Consider the following 19,834-nt stretch of genomic DNA (forward strand, 5'->3'; position numbering starts at 1 on the left):
TACATGATACTTTTAAATGAACTACACCATCACAATACCTTAATCAAGAGCAGAAACATACATATAACAAAATTGACCTTAAAAATCTATACCAATGCAAATTATTCATATCTATATCATATCCCCCTTTAAATGTAAAAGAACATTTATAGACAATATTTGGGAATATGGACATAGTTATTTCTCTCAAAACTTCTTCCTGCTGTATAGGAGCGATGTTAATCACGTCTTTTATGGTGTATCCTGTGTACCAGGTTCATCTCAGTTGACAGTTGAGTGTAAGTAATTTTTTGAGGGTGTTCACAGCAACCTTTCAGGAGGGTTTGGTCTATCATACCATATTGGTCTAGAAGGAATCCACAGGGTCTCATCTTCTGTGAAAACAAAAGAAGAACCTCTTTTCCAGAGCATCATGTTCTTAGATCCAATTTCTGAAGTCAAGGAAGCTTTGTAATATACATCTTGGTTTATCTTAGCAGCCCACACAATGATGTGCCTCTGTACTTAGTTTCTTTACAGTCAAAAAATTCAAAGAAAACACAATATATAGAATCTAAACTCTCTGTGAATTTTCCATTTTAATGTGGCTTATTTTTCTTTCTTTTAATCTATAACTATCTGTACTCTCTCTTTTTAAAGACTTTACCCCTTTTTTATGCATTAACTTTACTTTATGACGTTTTAATACTCTTTTTCTTCTCTCTTCCAAGCCTCCATATGTATATCTAACACTGTGACCCATTTAGAGGTCCTTTATGTCTGAATCTGTCCTATTGCATTGTCTGTAATTTATTACTGTCAAGGAAAATTTTGTTTTGTGCTTTTAAATCCCTAAGCACTTAAGAATCTAAGCTGTGACATTCCTAGGTCAAAAACAGGTATTGCGGGCTTGCCCCACTCAGTCCAACATGGTGGAACTGCTTGTGACTCTGAATCAGTTGTGTCTCTGAGCTGCAGAGTGGCAGGCTGCTCTGGATGTTGGCTCCATCTCTCTCCAATTTCAAAATGGTGAATGTATCATTTCTTCTAGCTCTGGGGCCACCAGACAGGAGCCACACTCAGCAGTTTAACTCTGAGACAGAGTGTGTAGCACAGAAACTCTTTTCATCCAAGTTACAGCCAAATCCAACACGCAGAGCACTGCACAGCCTGGAAACATCTCTCTGTATGGTGGCAGAAATCTGCCATGCTCTCCCGCTTGCCTAAACCTGATCCCACTGTCTGCACTGGTGCAGGCAGGGAGCACTGAGCCATTGACATGGTCTTAGAGTACTTTCCTCCTGATCCCAAGAAGGCACCCAAACATCCAGTCCCATAAAAGCCATGGAAATGCTTTATAGCCAGAGTTCACTCTGGTGTACAGCACAGGAAGCTGCATTTTAAAACCGCGCAGCTTTTTTCCTCCTACAGCTGCTGAGTCAGGGAAGTTTTACTTTGGCACCAGACCAGCAAACAGCAAAAAGCTATGTTAAATTCTCTATTTGTATACAGAATTCCTTTTTAAGCCCTCTTAGGTTTTATGTGGAGTTAGTTACCACGTTGGAGCGTCACTTGTAAAGAGAGCTGTGCGCTGCTTCCTGCAGCCCGGCTCCCAGCAGCCTGGCTAGCTAGCTTATACACCAAAATAACAACACACAAATTATATTCATTTAGATACTGCCTGGCCCATTAGTTCTAGCCTCTTATTGTCTAACTCTTACATATTGATTCAACCCATATCTAATAATCTGTATTGCCACTTGACTATGGGTTACCGGGATGAATCTAACCATCTCAGAGAAGAGAGTCATGGTGTCTGCCTGACTCTGCTTTCTTTTTCCCAGCATTCTGTTTAGTCTACTCTGTCTATCTAAGTTGCTGTCCTATCAAAAGGCCAAGGCCGTCTCTTTATTTAACCAATGAAAGCAACACATAGAAAGAAGACCCTCCTACATCATTTATAAGTGTTTTGTCTGCATGTATGTTTGTGCATTTCATGTGGGCTTGATGCCATTGGAGGCCACATGAGGCATGAGATCCCTTGAAAGTGGAGTTACAGATGGTTGTGAGCTACTTTGTGGGTGCTGGGAACTGAACCTGGGTCCTCTGCATTAATATTAAGTTCTTAACTATTGAGCCATCCCTCACGACCATAACAGAAACTTCATAAATAAATTATACCCAAAGTATCTTGCTAACGTCTTCAGTCATTGTAATGTAAACCATAAAGCAAGACACATTTTCAGGTCATAGCATGGCTAATGGCAAAATCAAAATTCCAAACTCTATTAACAAAAATTGTTGCCTTGTACTTTAAACACTAACTCCTGTTACGCACTTGCACATGTGTGTAGGTAAAGAAAATTAGTTAAAGAAATAAAGGAAAGTTAAATTTAAATATTTTAGATGAAATTCTTAACTTCATTAAGACATGGCTTTGTCAATTAAGGCATTCTTGGCAGTCCACTAAGTCTTTCTCATGAATAGAACTGTGGAGCAAGGTACCTCTCTCAAGCCCCTACTGTGCATCAGTACAACACAGCTTCTTCCAAGTTCTTCTCTACTGCAGCAGTGATATGTGGAAAGTATGAGAACTTTTCAAGTGTGGCATCCTTGGACTTCACTCGATGAACCTGAGGGTAGCAGGCAGCCTCAGGGTGAGGCCTCAGAGCAACTCCAGGGGTGCTGGCTTCTACATCATTGTCTAGAGATACATCAAACTTCATCCTTTCTGCATGCTGGTTTCAGTGCATGCTAGTATGCTTGCTAATCCTCATGTCCCTTCAAGCTATTGCCTGTACTGTGGTATTTAGTGAGTCAGCACAATCAGCTTGGTGGTTCCTGCATGTCAGTATTAACTGTATACAAAAGAGTTTGATCACAGAGCCAAATCCCACAAAACCACTATAAATACATACCTAACTCACTTTCTCTTTAAATAAAAATGTTGGCAGCCATTTCACTGCATGCTCTGTGGAGGAAAGTGAGACAAAAATAGTAAAGTGAGGAGTCCTAATTAATGTGTGAAAATAGCTTTGCAAATATTTTTGAAATGAGTACATGGCAAGTGTCATTGTAGTTGTGCATGCAGTTGAGACATTAAGAATCTTGTTTCATTCAGTTCTTGGCATCTGAGCAGAAGATAATATATTGAACTGGTAGACTGGTATCCAGAGTCTCAAAAGGTCAGTGTTGGGGAATGGGAAGATGGCTCAGTGGGTAAGGGTACTTGTTATGAAAGGGTGAGGACTAGAATTTATTCTCCCAATACCCAGGAGGACTTTTTTTTAAAACTGGCCCCAGAATTAGTTTGTAGAACCTTAGAAAGACCCCAGCCTGCTCCTTACCTCCTTGGGTAAATAATTTCTTCACCATCAAACTTGAATAAAAAAGTAAATGATGGAGATGGCTACTCCCATGATGAGGTTGTACCACTGACTGGTAGGTGGGGGCAGGGTGGCTGAAGGAAGCTGGGTGATCTCTGGGGCTTTTGATGTAGATCCTTTAAATAAAACCAGAAAAATTCTGGATGAAACTAAAATCACACCTCCATCTGCACCTTTTCTCTCCAGGCATCCTGAGGGACTCATGTTTAATAACTGTTTATAAGGTCCTGAGAAGAGAGAGGGGATGGGTTCTGTATGCGATGTCCTTGCAGAATTTACTTTATTACAAAAGAAAGAAAATGTCTATCAAATCATTAAACAATGTGACATATTTACTGTGACTAAAACATTCTGGATGTTGGTACAACTGCTTGTGTTTTATTGCACCAGAGAAAGGTACTGAAGCCTTTCAAAGTGATGTGGAGCTTGTGGAAGGGCAGCTATAAGTGAAAAAGAAAGGCCTGAGGTTTACAATGATGCATGCAGATTTGGCACCCATTAGCAGGTCATGAAGTTCTTGTGCCATTTGACAGTAGGGAATGAGAAACATTGGGAGGTGAGATGGAAAACAGAGATCATCAAGGTCATTACTGGCTTCCCAAACAGGAATACAATCAAGAAATCACTTTATCAAACCATTCTATCAAATCATCCATTGTGCACACATGCTAATGAGAGAATTACCATGCCTTCCTACCTGTGGAGGGTTTTCTTTTTCTTTTTCTTAATGATAATCTTCTAACTACTTACTTGACATTTCCTTCCAGTGCTTTAAGAATTTCTTGAGGCAGCTACTAGAAACTCCGATGGAGAATGTTGCTAGATGTTGAGCTAGTTTGGTGTTAGTCTCCTATTTGCTGTTCTTTGTATTAAGGTAATTAAAATAGAAAGAATACTGTCTATCAATGGTAAAATTCCAAGAGGTATCAATGAGTCTTCTTTGTTTGCATTGAGATACTGTGGTAACCTGCAAAATGTGATGATCTGTAAATGACACACAAAACCATCATCTCCCCTATTTACTGAGACAATATTCCCTCCAAGGTCAAGTCTTTCTCCACATGCTACAGAGAACTGTATTCTTTCCTGCCCATCTTGTCATTTGTTTAGCCATTGTGTGATAATTTCGTGGTACTATTTAAGTTCTTGTCACCATCTAAGATTTCGACCAAATTACTCAGTTCATGAGAACTATTCCACTAGAGGACCATAGATGAGAAATGTCTCCTAGCAATCATTGAAAGTCATTAACAGTGTGCAAATTATTTTATAGCCTAAATAATTAATAGAATCTCTTTATTGTCTTTTTCAAGAACAATTTGTAATCACCAAGAAGGCAAATTGTCTTTGCTTCTTTATTCTTTCTAAAGCATCTACGTTTGAATCAGACAGCAAAATGGCATTCGTGTAATGGTAAACTATAAGAAATTGCTTTCATATCACTTCCAATGTTTGCCATACAAAATATTGGCACAGGATGTGGTTGTTTAAAGTTCCCTGTGGGGGGAATTTTCTATTGATATCTTTCAGTAGCCTGAGGATTATTATAAGTAGGTACTGCGAAGGCAAATTTCTCTCTGTCTTTTTCTTATAAAGGCATAGTGAAGAAACAATCCTTAAAATCAATAACTATAAGAGGCCATCTTTTAGACAATAGAGAAGACAATGGATTTCTACATTTTGAAGAGCCCATTGCCTGAATCACCATATTAACAGCTCTTAGACCTGTTATCATTCTCCATTTTTCAGATTTCTTTTTAAGAACAACACAGGAGAATTCAAAGGACTAAGTGATTCTTCAGCATGCTGAGCCTTTAGTTTCTCCTGTACCAGCTGTTCTAAATCCTGCAGTTTCTCTGTTGTTAAAGGCCATTGCTTAACCCATCCAGGTTTTCTGTCAATCATTTTAAAGGTAGGGTTATTTGTGCCTTTGGAACATCAGCAGCTGTTATGCCCTGTTCTTGTTCAACCTGAATAGTTGGTGAGTAGTCTTTATGATACTTTCTAATATTTTACCCAGTGAGATAAGTTATTTTTTAGTTTGTCTTCATATTGGGGGACTGTAACAAATCATGTCCCCACAAATTCATTGCTATATTAGCCACATATGGTTTTAATTTTCCTCTCTGTCCTTGTGGCCCTATACAACTGGCCCACCTCGTGTTCTGTTTTACCTTAGATAAAGTTCCAACCCCCAAAAGCTGAAGCTTCTAAAAAGGCCAGTTTGGATTCCAAATTTTTGTTGCAATTATTGTTGCATCTCTCTTGTCTCTGTCAGACTTTTTATGACAATGTCATTTATTCCTATTTTTAATTTAGCTCTTTATTCTCTTATACAAGTTTCCCAAAATACTCACTATTTCTTCTATATCCCTCTTTTATAGCTGTTCTAGTATCTAGAGCAGTATGGGTTCTTACATAAGGCATTAGGTTATTTAATTGCTCTGGGAAGGAGTTTCCTCTATGATTACAGGAAATCACTGAACTGGATTTGGCATAGGAGCCTGCCAGGGGCCTCTTAGGAGTTGCCCAATGGCAAAGGGTTAGCTGGACTATCTCTTGCTCATCTACACTCATTAGTTCAGTGTCTTCCTTTGCCACAACTCTACATAATCCAGAAAGGAGGGAGTATTATTTGAATTATGCATAGAAAACATTGTTCTAAAAATTCCCCATTTAAATTCCCCTTCAGGGTGACCTTGTTTGTCACAATTGAAACACGTGACATTTTGATTTTGTTCAAACCTCTGGAAATCACCTCTCCTATCCAAGCATCATCATGGTCATAAGATTCAATATTTATTGTATCTCTATTCATTCTTCCAAGGGTCCTGATCTTGCCTTTGAAGGTCTAATGATCCATTTTCATTGAGAATTAGCATTTTTAAAAATCAGATATTCAATTATTATTTGTTTAGCTTCTGAATTTGGTATCATTCTATTTAATGTTGCTGTCAAAATTTGTAAGAAATCCATTAAGGCTTTTTGGGGGGCCATCTATGACTTTAGTAAATGACTCAATGTTTTTTCCTACTTCTTCAATTCTGTCCCAAACAGTAGAAGATGCTACATAGCATAAAGTCATGGTGTGGCCATTATATAAGGATTGCCTTTCTGTAGTAGCATAATCCCCTTCTCCAAGAATTTGACTTTGGTAGATTTCCATACCTCTAGCTCTAATTTGTTGCTCAATGATCTTAACCTTTTCTTTCTACCAGGTCCTCCATTGTGATTGTGGACCAGGATCCATAAGATGACCATGAGTTTAATATCAACTTCACAAATGGTGAATGCATGCCATATGAGGCTATCACTTCCTTGCCTCTCCTTAAACCTAGCATTGTCACAGGAGCCAAATCAGTTCTTTCAGATTCTCCATTATTTGGTAATTCCTATAAGGTTACTAGATACATTATGGTTAGTTGTTTGAACCCCTTAGGCTGTTCCTCTCTAAACTTATAATGCATTACTGAAATTGTTTCTCCATTAAATTTTTGTATCTGGAATTGAAAATTTCTATGATCTGTTTTCTTAAGTTTTTTAAGGCCTTTATCTTGGAAGTCCAATCAAACCAATTTACTTCCAAACAACTTTTTAAGAGACTAATAAAGAATTGTTAAAATGACAACAAGTATTATCAAAACAATAATTAACAGAATGTCGATTTCTGTTAAGTAGATTATCCCTTCATTTAATTTTTCCATTTTAAAATCTTGCATTGTGTAATCATACAGAGACCTAATTTCTCTATTGCAATTGTGTTTCCACATCTTTTCACGCTGGAAAACTCTATCTTTTAACTAGTTACTTCCTTTAAGAATTCTTAAATTTCTCACCAAATCTGCTGACAATGACGATGAAAATGTGAGACTCACTGCTGCTGCACAGAACAGTTTGAAACCTCAATGGATTTCAAGGCAGCTACCTAGTTTAACAGCCACCTGACGTTGTTGTCCAGTGAAAGCCCACCAGGAGAGAAAAAAAGAAAACTGAGCTTTAGGGTAGACTCTGATCTCATGTAGCTCTGGCCTATGCTAGTGGCTACAAATTCATAGGCAAATGGCTTTTTCATGAATTCATACCCCAAACTTCCAGGCGCATGATGGTATTAACATTGAAAACACAGAGTAAGATGCAGGGGTTAATGCTGAAGCTCAGAGAAGAAAAGTATCCAGCCACTAGAGATTTCTTACCTCTGCCAATTCTCAGACCAAAGGGGTGATCTAGTCCTTGGGTAGCATCCTCAGATTGTTCAGACCGACTGTTTCCTCAGACTGCACTACTCTTTAGACTGCATTGAGTTCCTGTCTCCGGCTGCCTTTTATACTTCTCTTCACCCACCCATGTCAGTCTCCACCTCCATAGTGTGCTCGGATTAAAGGGATGTGATCTCAAAGGGCTAGGAACACCTTTGTGAGAGTTCTGTTGCTCTTTGAGACAGATTCAATCTCATGTAACCCAATGCGGCCTTGAACAAATGGAGATTCTGCTGCAACTGTCTTTCAAGTCCTAAGATTAATGATGTGTGCCAGCACTCCCTGGCCTCTAGTGGCTTCGTTCTGTACTCTGATTTTCAGGCAAGCTTTTTTTGTTAAAACATAAGCAAATATCACAATACTCCAAACCCCCTCCAACCTCCCCCAAAATGTATACTGATTTTGACAAGACTTTAAAAAGTTTGACAAAGAACAAAGAGAATATTCAACTACTTTATCACAATTGAAATAGACATTGTCACAAACCTTGAGAAGTAAAATAATTAAAAGAAAATTCTTTGAAAAGTTTTATGTTAAAATCATATAATGCAACCATGCATACCTTTGTAGAAACATGAACCTCTGCACAGGAATCACAAGAAGAAAGTTCATTAACATCAGAGCAGAAAGATGGCATTTTAAAGATGCCAAGTCAGCAATAAGATGGCTTCCAGAAGGGAAATGAAGGACAGACATTACCAGTGACTTCTACTAAACAACTAGTCCTCAATTTCTCTTTTCTAGGATAAGTTGTTACATGTTCCTTTTAGTGATGCCTGAGATATATGCATATGGCCAGTCTTCTTAATGCCACTATACTTTACAAATTAATTTGGGAGAAATAGTGCATCTTACATTAGTAATAATTCAGTAGCACCCTATAATAGCTGAAAATCCAAGAATCAGTCAAGTGTGGTGCACACATCTTTAAGAACAATGCTGTGTAGGTAAAGGCAGGTGGATCTCTGAGTTCCAGGCCAGCCTGGTCTACTGAGTGAGTTACATTCCAGGTTGTGCTTCATAGTTAGACTCAACCTCAAAAAAAAATGCTTTCAGTAGTGAACTCTCCATACTTTAGGATCCTTATATTGTCACTGTGTATGTGTCCTGTGTGTGTGGGTGCTAGTGCACCTGTGCAAAAGTGTCCCGTGGAGTCAGGAAACTAGAGTGATTTCACTCTCCTTCCATTCCATGTCTGGATGTACAGAAGACGCTACTCTGAGCACAGTGGAGAACAGCACTGTCCCAGACCTGCATCAGGAGGATGTGGACCCAGCAGCACCATCTCCAAGGACATTCTGGCTTTCACTGCCAGATCATCACTTAAGGAACAGCCAGTCTATCAGACTGAGTAGCTTCTGGGTTCTCTGTACTCACTGTGAATATGGGCATTGCTAAGCTACCTAGTGTATGAATAACCTATAATAGTAATAATATTATAAAATATCACGTTTTGTTTTTATGAAACTTCCCTTTGTATCATATATAATCATATAAAATATCAGATATATTTTCTATTTTGGTCTAACAAAGGTTCCCTAGTTCAGGCTTGATTATAATAAATATGTATTACAACATCAATATCCTTAGCAGAATTTAACTCTAAGCCAAACACCCTAGGGAGGGCGGGGTCTCCCTAGTTTCTCTGACCTAGATATTGCTAAATTACATATACAGGAGAAAAATCTCCACATTCCTACTAAGGAGATTCAATTATTCTGTTTCCTGTGGTAGGGATGGGTACATAACCACAGTCTTTTTCACATCTCCAGTTCAAATAGTTCCATATTAAGGGCAAATCCTGCTAGGGAGCATCAGGGCAACAGTAAGAGCTGATAAGAAAGGGCCCAAGTGACTGCACAGAGTGAAGACCATAAAATGCTGTGTCTGCAGCATCCTGATTCATCTGGTGGAGGCTGATGGAAAGGGAGAGTGACAGCACCAGATGAACCCTTATGACCTTCTCTGGAGCATCTTCAACCTACAGCAAGGAAACACATCTATTGAAGGGTCTGAGAGGAGCCTGGGTCAGTTCTCCTAGGTGCCCTGTACCAGTCATCACCACCCACAGCCACCCTCACTGAGAGTCATTCAGTTCCCTCCTCCATCACCCCTGGGCTCTCCATCCTGGATACCATACTGTCTTCTTCTTTCTTTCTCTTGTCCCAGAGTCCCAGGCCCTGCTGCAGACCTGGAGTTCAGAATAAAGTGGAGATGACCAGCTGCTTCCTGACTCGGGGGCTGATGGAAGGGACTGGGGGTGTAGGGGGGACCCCTATCCAGCCTTCTTTTCCATTCTTTCTCAGCCTTAGAGTGACACACACAGGTGTGGATGTGAGTGTCTCAACCCCACCTTGGCCATCTGAGCAGCCCAGATGGGAGCTGTAGACTCCAGCAGCAGCTCAGTCCCTCGGCCTGCAGTGGGGACACTGCTCCAGGGGCTCTGGAGGCTGCTGCTGCTGCTCGATAAATTTCTATTTTAAGTGTAAGAGTGTGAGCCTACGTATCTGTAAGTGCACTGTGTGTACACCAGGGGTCTTTGGAGAAGAAGGGACTGGACCCTGTGTTGCTGGAGTTATGCTGGGGCTGGGAATTGAATCTGGGTCTGATTCATGTGCAGCAAGTGGTCTCATCACTAGGCTGTCTCTGTATTCATATCTTCTTTATCTTTCTCTGCAGGACTAAATCTTCCCTCTACACTTTGATTTGAACTACCATGTTCTTTTGTGTTCTTGCGGTCTTCATGTCTGTACCATATGACTGACCCTCCTAATCAGAAATCTGCTGTGTTCCCTCCTCATTTCCCACTGGTCTGTGACATGATTCCTGTCCTGTTGAAGCAGAACATGCATAAGCTGCTGCTTGCAGGTGACATGAACTCCAGATCCCCTGCCTCCTTTTTTTCAGTTAGATGCTCTAGATGAGGGACAAGGCCCAACTCCAGGAGTTCACTCTGGCTTCTTCACTGCTCACCCATCTTTCCCTAACCCCACTCCCAAAACTGCCCTTGACACCTATCATTGTTACGATTCTCATCAGAAACCACAGAAGAATGGAGTTGGGAAGGATTATCAACGAAAGAGGTATGTTGGGATTGAAGGCCATAGATGAAGGATGGTACACATATGGAGTAGTAGTTGGTGTGGGTAAAGTGGAAATACAAGTTGAGTCTGACCAGACATCAAATCTTAGAAAATGTCACCTTAACTTCTGGGTCTTCAGCAACACTAAAGTTCCACCTCTGTTACTATGCAACAACTATTTAGGTGGGTCCTGCATTGAAAGGGAGAGAGGGCATGTCCCCTGATCTCAAAAGACTCATGCAGCTATGATAGGAGAAGCAGGGTAATGATGGGACCTCATCTTTCATGCCGGCAGGAGAGGATGCAGGAGGATGACCTGTGAGGATGGTGGCAAGGAAGAAGAAAAATCAGGTGAGATGAAAAAAGCAGTGAGTCTAGAATGAGGAAAAGGTCAGAAAACAAAAGATTGCTATGCTGTGACAGTCAGCAAGAATCGCACTTAATGCGATATAACACACTTAATGCAATAGGAGAGGGTGAGAATGAGATTGATTGAAAAAATGACCATAAACTCAAGAACTCATAGTGATGAGACTATCACACACACAGACAAACACACACACACATACACACCCACCCACACACCCCTCATCTCCAAAGAGCTTTTACCAAGTTACCTGTAGGTTCCAGCTTTTCTTCCAAGTGTGACATTTTTATCTCCTTAAGCCAGCCCTTGCAGTCCCCCTGTGAGGTCCTGTATAAGAAGCCTGTTAAATCTTCATTTTTCTCCCACATCTCTTTAATCCACATGGATTCAGGATCAACCTCAGTCCACTTTCTGGTGCTTGGGTGAATATACAGCACTTTGTGTTCGTTGAGGTATAAGTCACAGGATGCATTGAAATGTCCATCTGCTTCATGCCAACAGCATTGCTTGACCTGCACAATGAAGGGCTCTGTGCCCATTGGAAAGGGATCAGCCTCTGACTTTGATGAATCTTGTCTACCTACCCTTGTCCCTTCCTATCCTCTGACCTTGCTCTACCCTCCACATTTTTTCCTTGGTGCTGGACCTCTGAGGTGGGAGGGACCACCAGTCATTCATTTCTTTTCCTCCAAGCAAACAATGAATGCCCCAACCCGTCACAAGTCCTGTTCTTTCCTTCAGGTGGCCATATGATTGTTCTTTTGTTTATTTTGTAGCAGTGGGGATTGAACCTATGGCCACATGCATGCTAGGTAAGCACTCTTTCACTGAGCTATATCGCCAGCTATATGGGGGGTCATTTGAAACTCACCTCTGATGGTATTATTCTCCTGCTTCATGTCAATCACTTGGTTTCTGAACCAGTAAACCCCATCTTTCAGAGTGTCAAATTGTGCTTCCCAGGACTCTGTGGCATTCAGTCTGTCTCTCAGAAGACCAGTAGAATGGCACTTGTTGCCATTGTCACAGGAAATAAATGTTTTTTCATTCAGTTGTCCTTGGACTTCCTGCTTCCATGATCCAGACCCTAACTTGCTTACAGTGTAGTTGTAGCAAAGAGAAGCAGCATCTGTGAAGGAAACATGTGGCGAGGTTAGAGATGCAGAACAGGGGCTCAGAGACAGTCTCTGCCTGTGGAACAAAAAAGTCCTCTGAAAAGGGAGTCTTTAAAAAAAAGAAAATGAAAGTAAGAAAAATACAATAAAATCCTTGGATGAACTTTTGCTGTGATGAAAAAGTTTAGTCATTTCTCTCTTGCTTGAAGACGCAGATATAGGTGTGGCCAACTTGCTGTTCTCCAGCAGGACAATATCTTATGTGTTATCACATGATATTTCTAGAGGTTGGCCCTGTCAGTTATGGCAAGAAATGTTCAGAATGTCTTCTCTGGATCTGTTCATTCTGTAGAGTCTCCAGAAGCTGCTCATGTAGACTGTGTGGAGACAGGATGGTGCATGAGTCTGGTGGGGCAGAATGGAGCAGGGTGAGGATGGAACAGAAGTTGCATGGACACAGATTTACTACTGATCTGTACTCTCAGATCATAGACTTGAATGTATTTGCTGGTTAGCTCTAACTGTCGGTTTGATAAAGCATAGAGTCACCTAAGAAGGGAGTGTCCATTGAGGGACTATTTTGACTGTAAATGATGTAGGAACACTGGCCACTATGGGCATTAACATTCCCTGGGCAGGTGTTCTCTGGCTGGATAATAAGTTTACCTATGAAAGAGCAAGGATGCAGATAGCAAGCAGCATCCTCTGTGGTTCCTGCTGTGCTCTTGGGCTGAGAATCAAGTTCCTTGGTCATAGATAATGCTGTGTGGAATAGCACGTGGGCCTGCCTCTGAGTACCTGCCCTGACCTCCCTCATTGACAGACTATGGCTTAGAAGTAGGAGTCAAATAAATCAGTTTCTTCCTTAACTTTTATTTGGTAGACTGTTTATTACAACAGTATGAAACTTGAATAAAGCACTGGCAGATCCCTTGTACACTGTAGTAAGAGGAGCAGGCTGCATCCCACAGCCAGGCTAGCTTAACACCCAAAATAACCCCCAGAAATTGTATTAATTTAATTACTGCCTGGCCCAGTATCTCTAGCATTTTATTCGCTAGCACTCACATCTTGATCTAACCCATTTCTATTGATCTGTGTTCACCATGAGGTCGTGGCTTACCGGCATGTGTCTCACCAGCGTGTGTCTTGGGCAGGGGAAGCATGGCATCTGCCACACTGTCCTTCTTTTCAGCATTCTGTTTGGTCTACTCCACCTATCTAAATTCTGCCCTATTAAAAGGCCAAAGCAGTTTCTTTATTCAGTCAATGAAACAATACAAATACAGATGGACCTCCTACACCAGTACACAATGCAGTGCTTCAAAGAGCTGGTCAGATGACAGTACATAGGATAAGACAAAGAAAATCTAGGCTGGTTAAATCTGTGGTTGAAAAGTGATATAAAAAATCTTAGAGTTGTGCATGTGTTAGACTGGTTGAAATAGCAAACACTTCCAGTAGAGTGTGTAGAGTCCATGTTGTCTGTGGATGCTAGAGCATCCCTGTTGAGAAGCACAGTGAGAAGGACCAGGAAGAAAGCCACCAGCATTGCTGAAACCTCAGGCACGATCATGGCTCAAGGCTGAGTTGGAGTTAAGAAACTGGATTTCTCACTTGTTATCTTAGCAACATACTACAGAAAAATCATATAGGATGGAATAGTCAAGAGCAGTAACATCAAGGACAGTGGTCCATTGATGAGTAAGGGGGATCTGTTGTGAAGTCTAATTGCTGAAGGGGGTCATGGCTAACAGAACAGAAAATCCTAAATTTAGACAACCCAGATGTGGCTGGATTTTAATAATTAAAGGCAAAACAGATGATCAAAAATCTGAAAGCTACTGTTCCATAAAAACCTCGACTCCTGTGCCCATTGTTTAAACTGAACCACTGGGGCTATAGAGGTGGTGCAGTGGTTAAGAGCACTTCTTGCTCTTGCAGAGGATTTAATTGATTCTCAGGAACCTCACATGGTGAGTTACCACTGCTTGTGTCTCCAGTTCCAGGAGAACACATGTCCACTTTTGGCCTCCAAAAACACCAGGTGCATAAGTGCTGCACATATACGCATGCAGTCAAAACATAAACCTATAAAGCAATCAAAACTGCACCCTCCAAGACAGACACAGAGTTACTTCCAAGGGGGCAGACAGATCAGGTCCCAACAATAGTGACCACTCTGCCCTGCAGCAAGTGCAGTAATTCTTTCTGCATTGCTACATTACTGTCCTGTCACTCAGTACTGAACCAAGAGATGCTCCTGTGAATGGATGATTTGCTGGTTTGAATGAACCTGTCCTATAGAGTATGGTGTTTGAATACCTTTTCCCCAGTAGTTGGCAGATGTTTGGATAGGATTAGGAGGTATGGTCTGGCTGGAGGAAATATGTCACTGGTAATGTGGTTTTGAAACCCATTCCCATTTCTTCATCTTGGACTTTGCTTGAGGCTTAAGACATGTGCACTCAGTTTGGCATGGTATCACATGACTCTCATTCCAGAACTTGAGAGGCAGAGTTAGGAGATGTTTATAAGTTTATATCCAGTCTGTTTTGTGTAGAAAGTTCTAGGACAGCAGGAACTTAACAGTGTGACCTTGTGTGAGAAACCTAAGCTATACCTAAAATATGTGGGCTCTAAGCTTGCTGCTCCAGCCACCATGCACCCCAGGTGCCATGCTTCTCTGCTGTGAGGTGATGGACTCTTCTCCCCTGAAACTCTAAGATTCCAAATCCTTCCTTCTGTGTGTGACCGTGGCCTTGATCTCCATCACAGCAGCAGAAAGTGGCAAATACAGCTACTATATCAGTACTGAAGTCTTCACAGGACAGATGGTCTCTGTTACACACCTGCTCAGCTCTGCTCTTCAAACTTGAAAGCAGCCAGAGACAATAAACCAACAAAGAACATGGCTGGATTTTCTTCTAGGACTCTCTGACTCAGGACAATCTGTCAGCCTGAGGTGTCAATTCTCAGAAATGACCCTGGGTGGAGTTTATATCTAATTGGAGAACCACATTGCTTGGTCAGTGACCAGTCTGACCCACCTATAGCAGGGAATATGCTTTATTTCATTGAGGCAGCTGACATGGTAATGAATCCTGAGAGAGTGTGGTCTTTGGTCCTAGGCTATGAGAAGGCCCACCAGGCTCCAGGCAGACATCATGAGAGGATCTCTTTCCCACTAGGCTATTAGGTGGACAGGTCACAGTCAGAGAAGATGTCCAGAAGAGAAACATTGCTTCAGGGACATAACAGGTCACTTGTGTGTTGAGAGCTGCTTAGAAGGGAGAGACAAGGACTCTTGTCTGATAGAACATCTCCTGTTCCCCAGATGGTTGTGGAGATCTTACCTCATCTAGAGGAAGAGGCTGAGGTTAGTTCTCAAATAAGCTGCCACCTCTCCTTCAACAAGCACCTCAGGCTTCAATAGTGACCTCTACAGTCATGGTATCTAAGGAATCCACTGTACAGCAGTGAGACATCAAAAGTCACTAAATCCAGGGTCTCTTCGTCTCATTTCTAGCTGACATGGGAGTCAAAGGCAGCTTCGAACCCACTGTTTTCTGGGAAACCCGCAGCTTTCAAAGTTCTTCTGAAGTCACTCTGTGGCAATGGGCACCAGTATTGGGACATGGGGTACACCCTTATCTGGGGTCAGAAGAGTGATGGTAGCCACATTTGCTGTCCTATTCATGATCTTGTTGCATTCCAAGTCTGTCACACTAAAGGTAGAATTGAGCATTTGATGCAGGATAGATATAGTGAGGCTTGCCAGAATGAAAATATTTAGTGCCTACCATTTACTGGAATAAAGTAACATACTCCTGCCTAAATGAACATCATTATTGGATGCTGTTTTCCCAGGAGGCTGAGTACATGGGGCCTGGGAGGCAAGAGTAGAGTCTTCCACATGTCCCTGTCTAGTACCATTGTCAGAGTCCAGTATATTCAGCCTTGGTTAGCTGAGGTGCTAACCCACAGATTGTTACCTGGTGGAAAAGGTGCTGAAGTCACTTTATGGATGGGGAGTGGATAAGGTTAGATGGGCAGGGAAGGGCACTGAGCCGGAAGGTGGTTGATGAGTCTTATGGCATTGAAACTGATCTTGCTGGTACAAAATTGTAATTCTAGCACCTGACAAATCTAAGAAGAGAAGGAATTGCTGCAAATTCTGTAGTGTGGTCTATGATGTGAAATCCTGACTTTTCAGGATAAAAAGTGAGAGAGAGGGTGGTTGTGACTGCTGTATCCCTCGAAGCATCTATTATGATCTGCGGAAGAATACCATGGAATGATGGGAAATAAAGTTTGAGGGCAAAGAGTTCCTGAAAGTTGGAAATACTTCTGAGGTTGGGAAGACAGTTTTCAGAGCATAGATTGCCTTAAGTCCATAGAAGCTCAGAAGCTGTCTGAGGTTCTTGGCAGGGTGTCACACTGGGGTTTCTTGGCTAGGTTTAGACTTCCTGTGCTCCCCTCCCCACCCAGTATGACAGAGGGCTGAGCACATGAGCTGGATTCCCCTTTGGCATCTTGTCCCCCGCCCTCCTTATTTTTCTTTCTGATCAGGTAATTTTCCCAGTCCTTTCCTGATGGTAGAAAGTGGGCAGAGCATGAGACAGCACTTCTGGGTCCTTGGGTTCAGGCACTTCCCTGAGGATGACTGCTACCTTCGGATTCAATAGACTGGTTCTCCTCTCCTTCTCCTTCCCATTCCCTGTACCCCTCCAGTTAGAATATAGCAACTCACCACCGGCAGGTAGCGTGGACCACAGACAGATCAGTAAAACTGAGAAGAGTAGTGCCTTAGTGGAAGGAGAGTTCTTGGTGGCTGCATTCCTTGCCATACCTTGAACAACAGGTATAGTAACCAGATCAGAGGAGGGAAGCAGTGAGGGCTCAGGAGAGACCTGCAGAGCACCCTGCACAAAGATCAACAGAGGCAGTGGTTACTCTGCACTGGTGCATTTTTAACAGACTGCTGTGGTCCCTCCCTCTGGCAGGTGGAGACTATCATCATCTGAGTGGAGCAACCCTGCCCTGGTTGTAGTCCCCAGGCTCTCATACCTCTTGGTCCCTCATTGACACTCTCCCTTCCTTGGTAACTGAAGCTGCCCATTACACCCCTACAGTCATAATTTTGTGTTTTTGTGGGCAGGACACCGTTCTGGCAGCTTGTGTAACTTAAGGCCAGTCATGCCCACAGCAGCTTGAGCCACACTAGGAGTTTCTCTCCTGAGTATTTGACACACACCTGCTTTAGCTTCAGCCTCACCAGGAGCCTTCCTCTCAACCACCTCACGCTACCCCTTCTGAGTTCCCTTCTCACCTCCCTTCTGCACTTTCCCTCACCTTCCCTCTTCCTGCATCTCAATCCCAGACTCACTTTCTTCACCAGGTTTCTTCCTCTCAACCCTGTGCCCCCTCCACTTTAATTGTCCTAATGCTTAGCATAGTGGCCCAGCACTCTCCACCTACAAGGTGCCCTTGTCACTCTCCCCTCGCCCCTTTCTATCTCCTTCCTTAAACAACACCCCCTCCCCACTGGAGACTCTTAATAACTATCTTGTCAGCAGGTTGTGCTTTTCTCACTAACTCTGTGACACTGAAACCTAAGACCTTTAGGAAAGTTCTACAATCACAAAATTATTCTAGTAAAAAGCAGATTCAACCCTGTAGAGAGGAGTCAGAGGTTAAGAGTCCTGACTGCTCTTCCAGAGGACCCACGTAGGAATTCCATCCCCTCTTCTGCATTGTTCCCCGAGTCTTAGCTGTGGGAGTGTTTGGAAAATGTATCCCTTAGGAATGGGCTTCACAACTGTGCATATGATTGGCTGTGGTTTTCTGCAATGATCTCCTTTCTTTGCAGAGACATTCCCTTGATGAGAGTGACGAATACACTTACTCTGATGTTTAATGACAAATGTTTATAGATTGTTGTTAGAGATTATACTGGCTAGTAAATTAGTGGTTGTGTAATCTCCTCCAATAACCATGACTTCAGTACTCATTAGTTAGCTATGTTTCCAGTATCAGGCATGATGTCCCTCTTGCTGAGCAGGTCTTAAGTTCAATGAGAGAGATGCTGGATACCATCAAGGTAGGTGTGCCAGTTCTGCACAGATAAGAGTTATTGTGGCATGCTGCTCACTGATGTGGTCCAAAGGCATCAATAGCTGGTTGCTATTGGTTGGTGACCTCCTGTGGAAGCTTGCATGGCACGTTTTGGAACCAAGAAAGGTTGTCCCTTAGGGTGGTGACTTCGGGTCAGTTCCAGCATAGTGGCCTGGGGGCCCTGTCTCTAAAGTGCATGGTGTCTTCAGCAGTAGGGTCTTACCTTTCAGCTCTGGGGAAAAGAAGGGCAGGACCAATAGGCTGTGAGCTTTAGTAGCCTCTAGACAACCTGTTGCAGAGCCCTGACCAACAACTCAAATGAGGGTCTCTCCTGTCTTCTATTGGGGTTCTGTTAGGTAGTCTCCTGGAGGGAGCACCATCAACCCCCATGAAAAAAGTTCATTAGAACTACATATGTATAGTTATACACAGATTTATGTTTGTTATAATTTAGGTAAATAGTTAATAGTAGGAACCCTTGTCACCTCTCCAACCATCCTGCTGTTATTTTACCTTCCTCACTCCTTCTCCTGTATTTACCTCCCTTCTTCCCTAAGTAGATGATGCTTTTCCATATTCCCTATCAGCTCAATTATATCAATTTTGATATTCCCCTTACTCTCCTCCCACGTTCTGCTGTGCTGAACTCTCTTTTCCCCACTAAGCCCCCCTTCCCATGTCCCTATCAGATTTTCTAACATTTTCGAGATCTCCCTAAACTCATACCCGAGACTCTAGTTCTGCCCACTCTTGTCTGAGTTTTACTTTTTGGGTCCTCAGCGTCTGCAGCCCTCCTTTGACATGGACCCTCACTAGATCCTGAGACTCAGTATCTGTCTCATGTTTTATCATGGTGACAGTCAAGGGCATCTGGAGTTCCCAGACAAACAAGCTTTTTCAGTCACCTCCTCACACTAATATGGTAAATAGTATCCATATTAACATCCTCCCACAGGATAAAATGTTAGTATTCAGGCATCTGTACTGGCCTGCCCTTAGGGTCCTGACAGGATATGCCCTCAGTTGCAGCCACTAGGTACACTTTCTGTGCACGTTTGCTGTGTTCCTTTATGAAAGGCGGGCCTTGTCCTCTTCCTGTTGATTTTCTCTTTGGTCATTCTTGTCCACTTGCCGATATTTTACAGGACCTTTGCAGCGTTCCTCCAGGGATCAGAGAGATGGAAGGAGGTATCTGCCTCACACTTTTTCACTCTCCCCCTCCCAATATACCTCTTGCACTAACTCTGTTGTGTGTGGCTTGTTTGCTTGGTGGATTGTCTTGGCAGGGCCCGCCAATGGTACCCACTTCACACTAGGACCCTAACCTGCCTGCTCCACTTGCAGCAGATTCGCTCTCTTCTGCCTGTAACAAATCTGCTTCCTCGTTCACTGGCAGCTTCACCTTCCATTCAATACTGGCAACTGGGTCTCCGGTGGGGCTATGTGCCGCTGACCACTCCCCTTTATGTAAGGTTTTATACTTTTTTTTCTTTTTCAAAATATTTTTTAGTCTTTTTAAAAATTTTATTAC

General features: G+C 42.4%; 1 protein-coding gene across 1 annotated transcript; it reads right to left on the reverse strand.

Annotated features, from left to right (window-relative positions):
- Nucleotides 1–2,507: 2,507 nt before the first annotated feature.
- LOC148123570 (UL16-binding protein 1-like) lies at nucleotides 2,508–19,155 on the reverse strand. The gene is made up of 5 exons (XM_087899793.1): nucleotides 19,030–19,155; nucleotides 17,039–17,111; nucleotides 11,943–12,200; nucleotides 11,322–11,600; nucleotides 2,508–2,683 (listed from the first exon to the last, which is right to left on the reverse strand). Exons 1-5 carry the CDS (start codon nucleotides 19,153–19,155, stop codon nucleotides 2,508–2,510), a joined length of 912 nt encoding a protein of 303 aa, XP_087755919.1.
- Between the last annotated feature and the right edge of the window lie 679 nt (nucleotides 19,156–19,834).

Source organism: Myodes glareolus, chromosome 1 (genome assembly GCF_982192425.1).
Source record: "Myodes glareolus chromosome 1, mMyoGla1.1, whole genome shotgun sequence".
Taxonomy (NCBI): Eukaryota; Metazoa; Chordata; class Mammalia; order Rodentia; family Cricetidae; genus Myodes; species Myodes glareolus.

What these genes read in the sequence shown, in the direction of transcription:
- LOC148123570 (XM_087899793.1), bottom strand. Translation starts at nt 19,155, where the DNA reads ATGATAAAACATGAGACAGATACTGAGTCTCAGGATCTAGTGAGGGTC. An exon ending in GGGCAGAACTAGAGTCTCGG is followed by an intron (nt 17,112 to 19,029) that starts GTATGAGTTTAG and finishes ATCTTTGTGCAG; the next exon opens with GGTGCTCTGCAGGTCTCTCC. An exon ending in AGAAAAGCTGGAACCTACAG is followed by an intron (nt 2,684 to 11,321) that starts GTAACTTGGTAA and finishes ATGTATCTCTAG; the next exon opens with ACAATGATGTAGAAGCCAGC.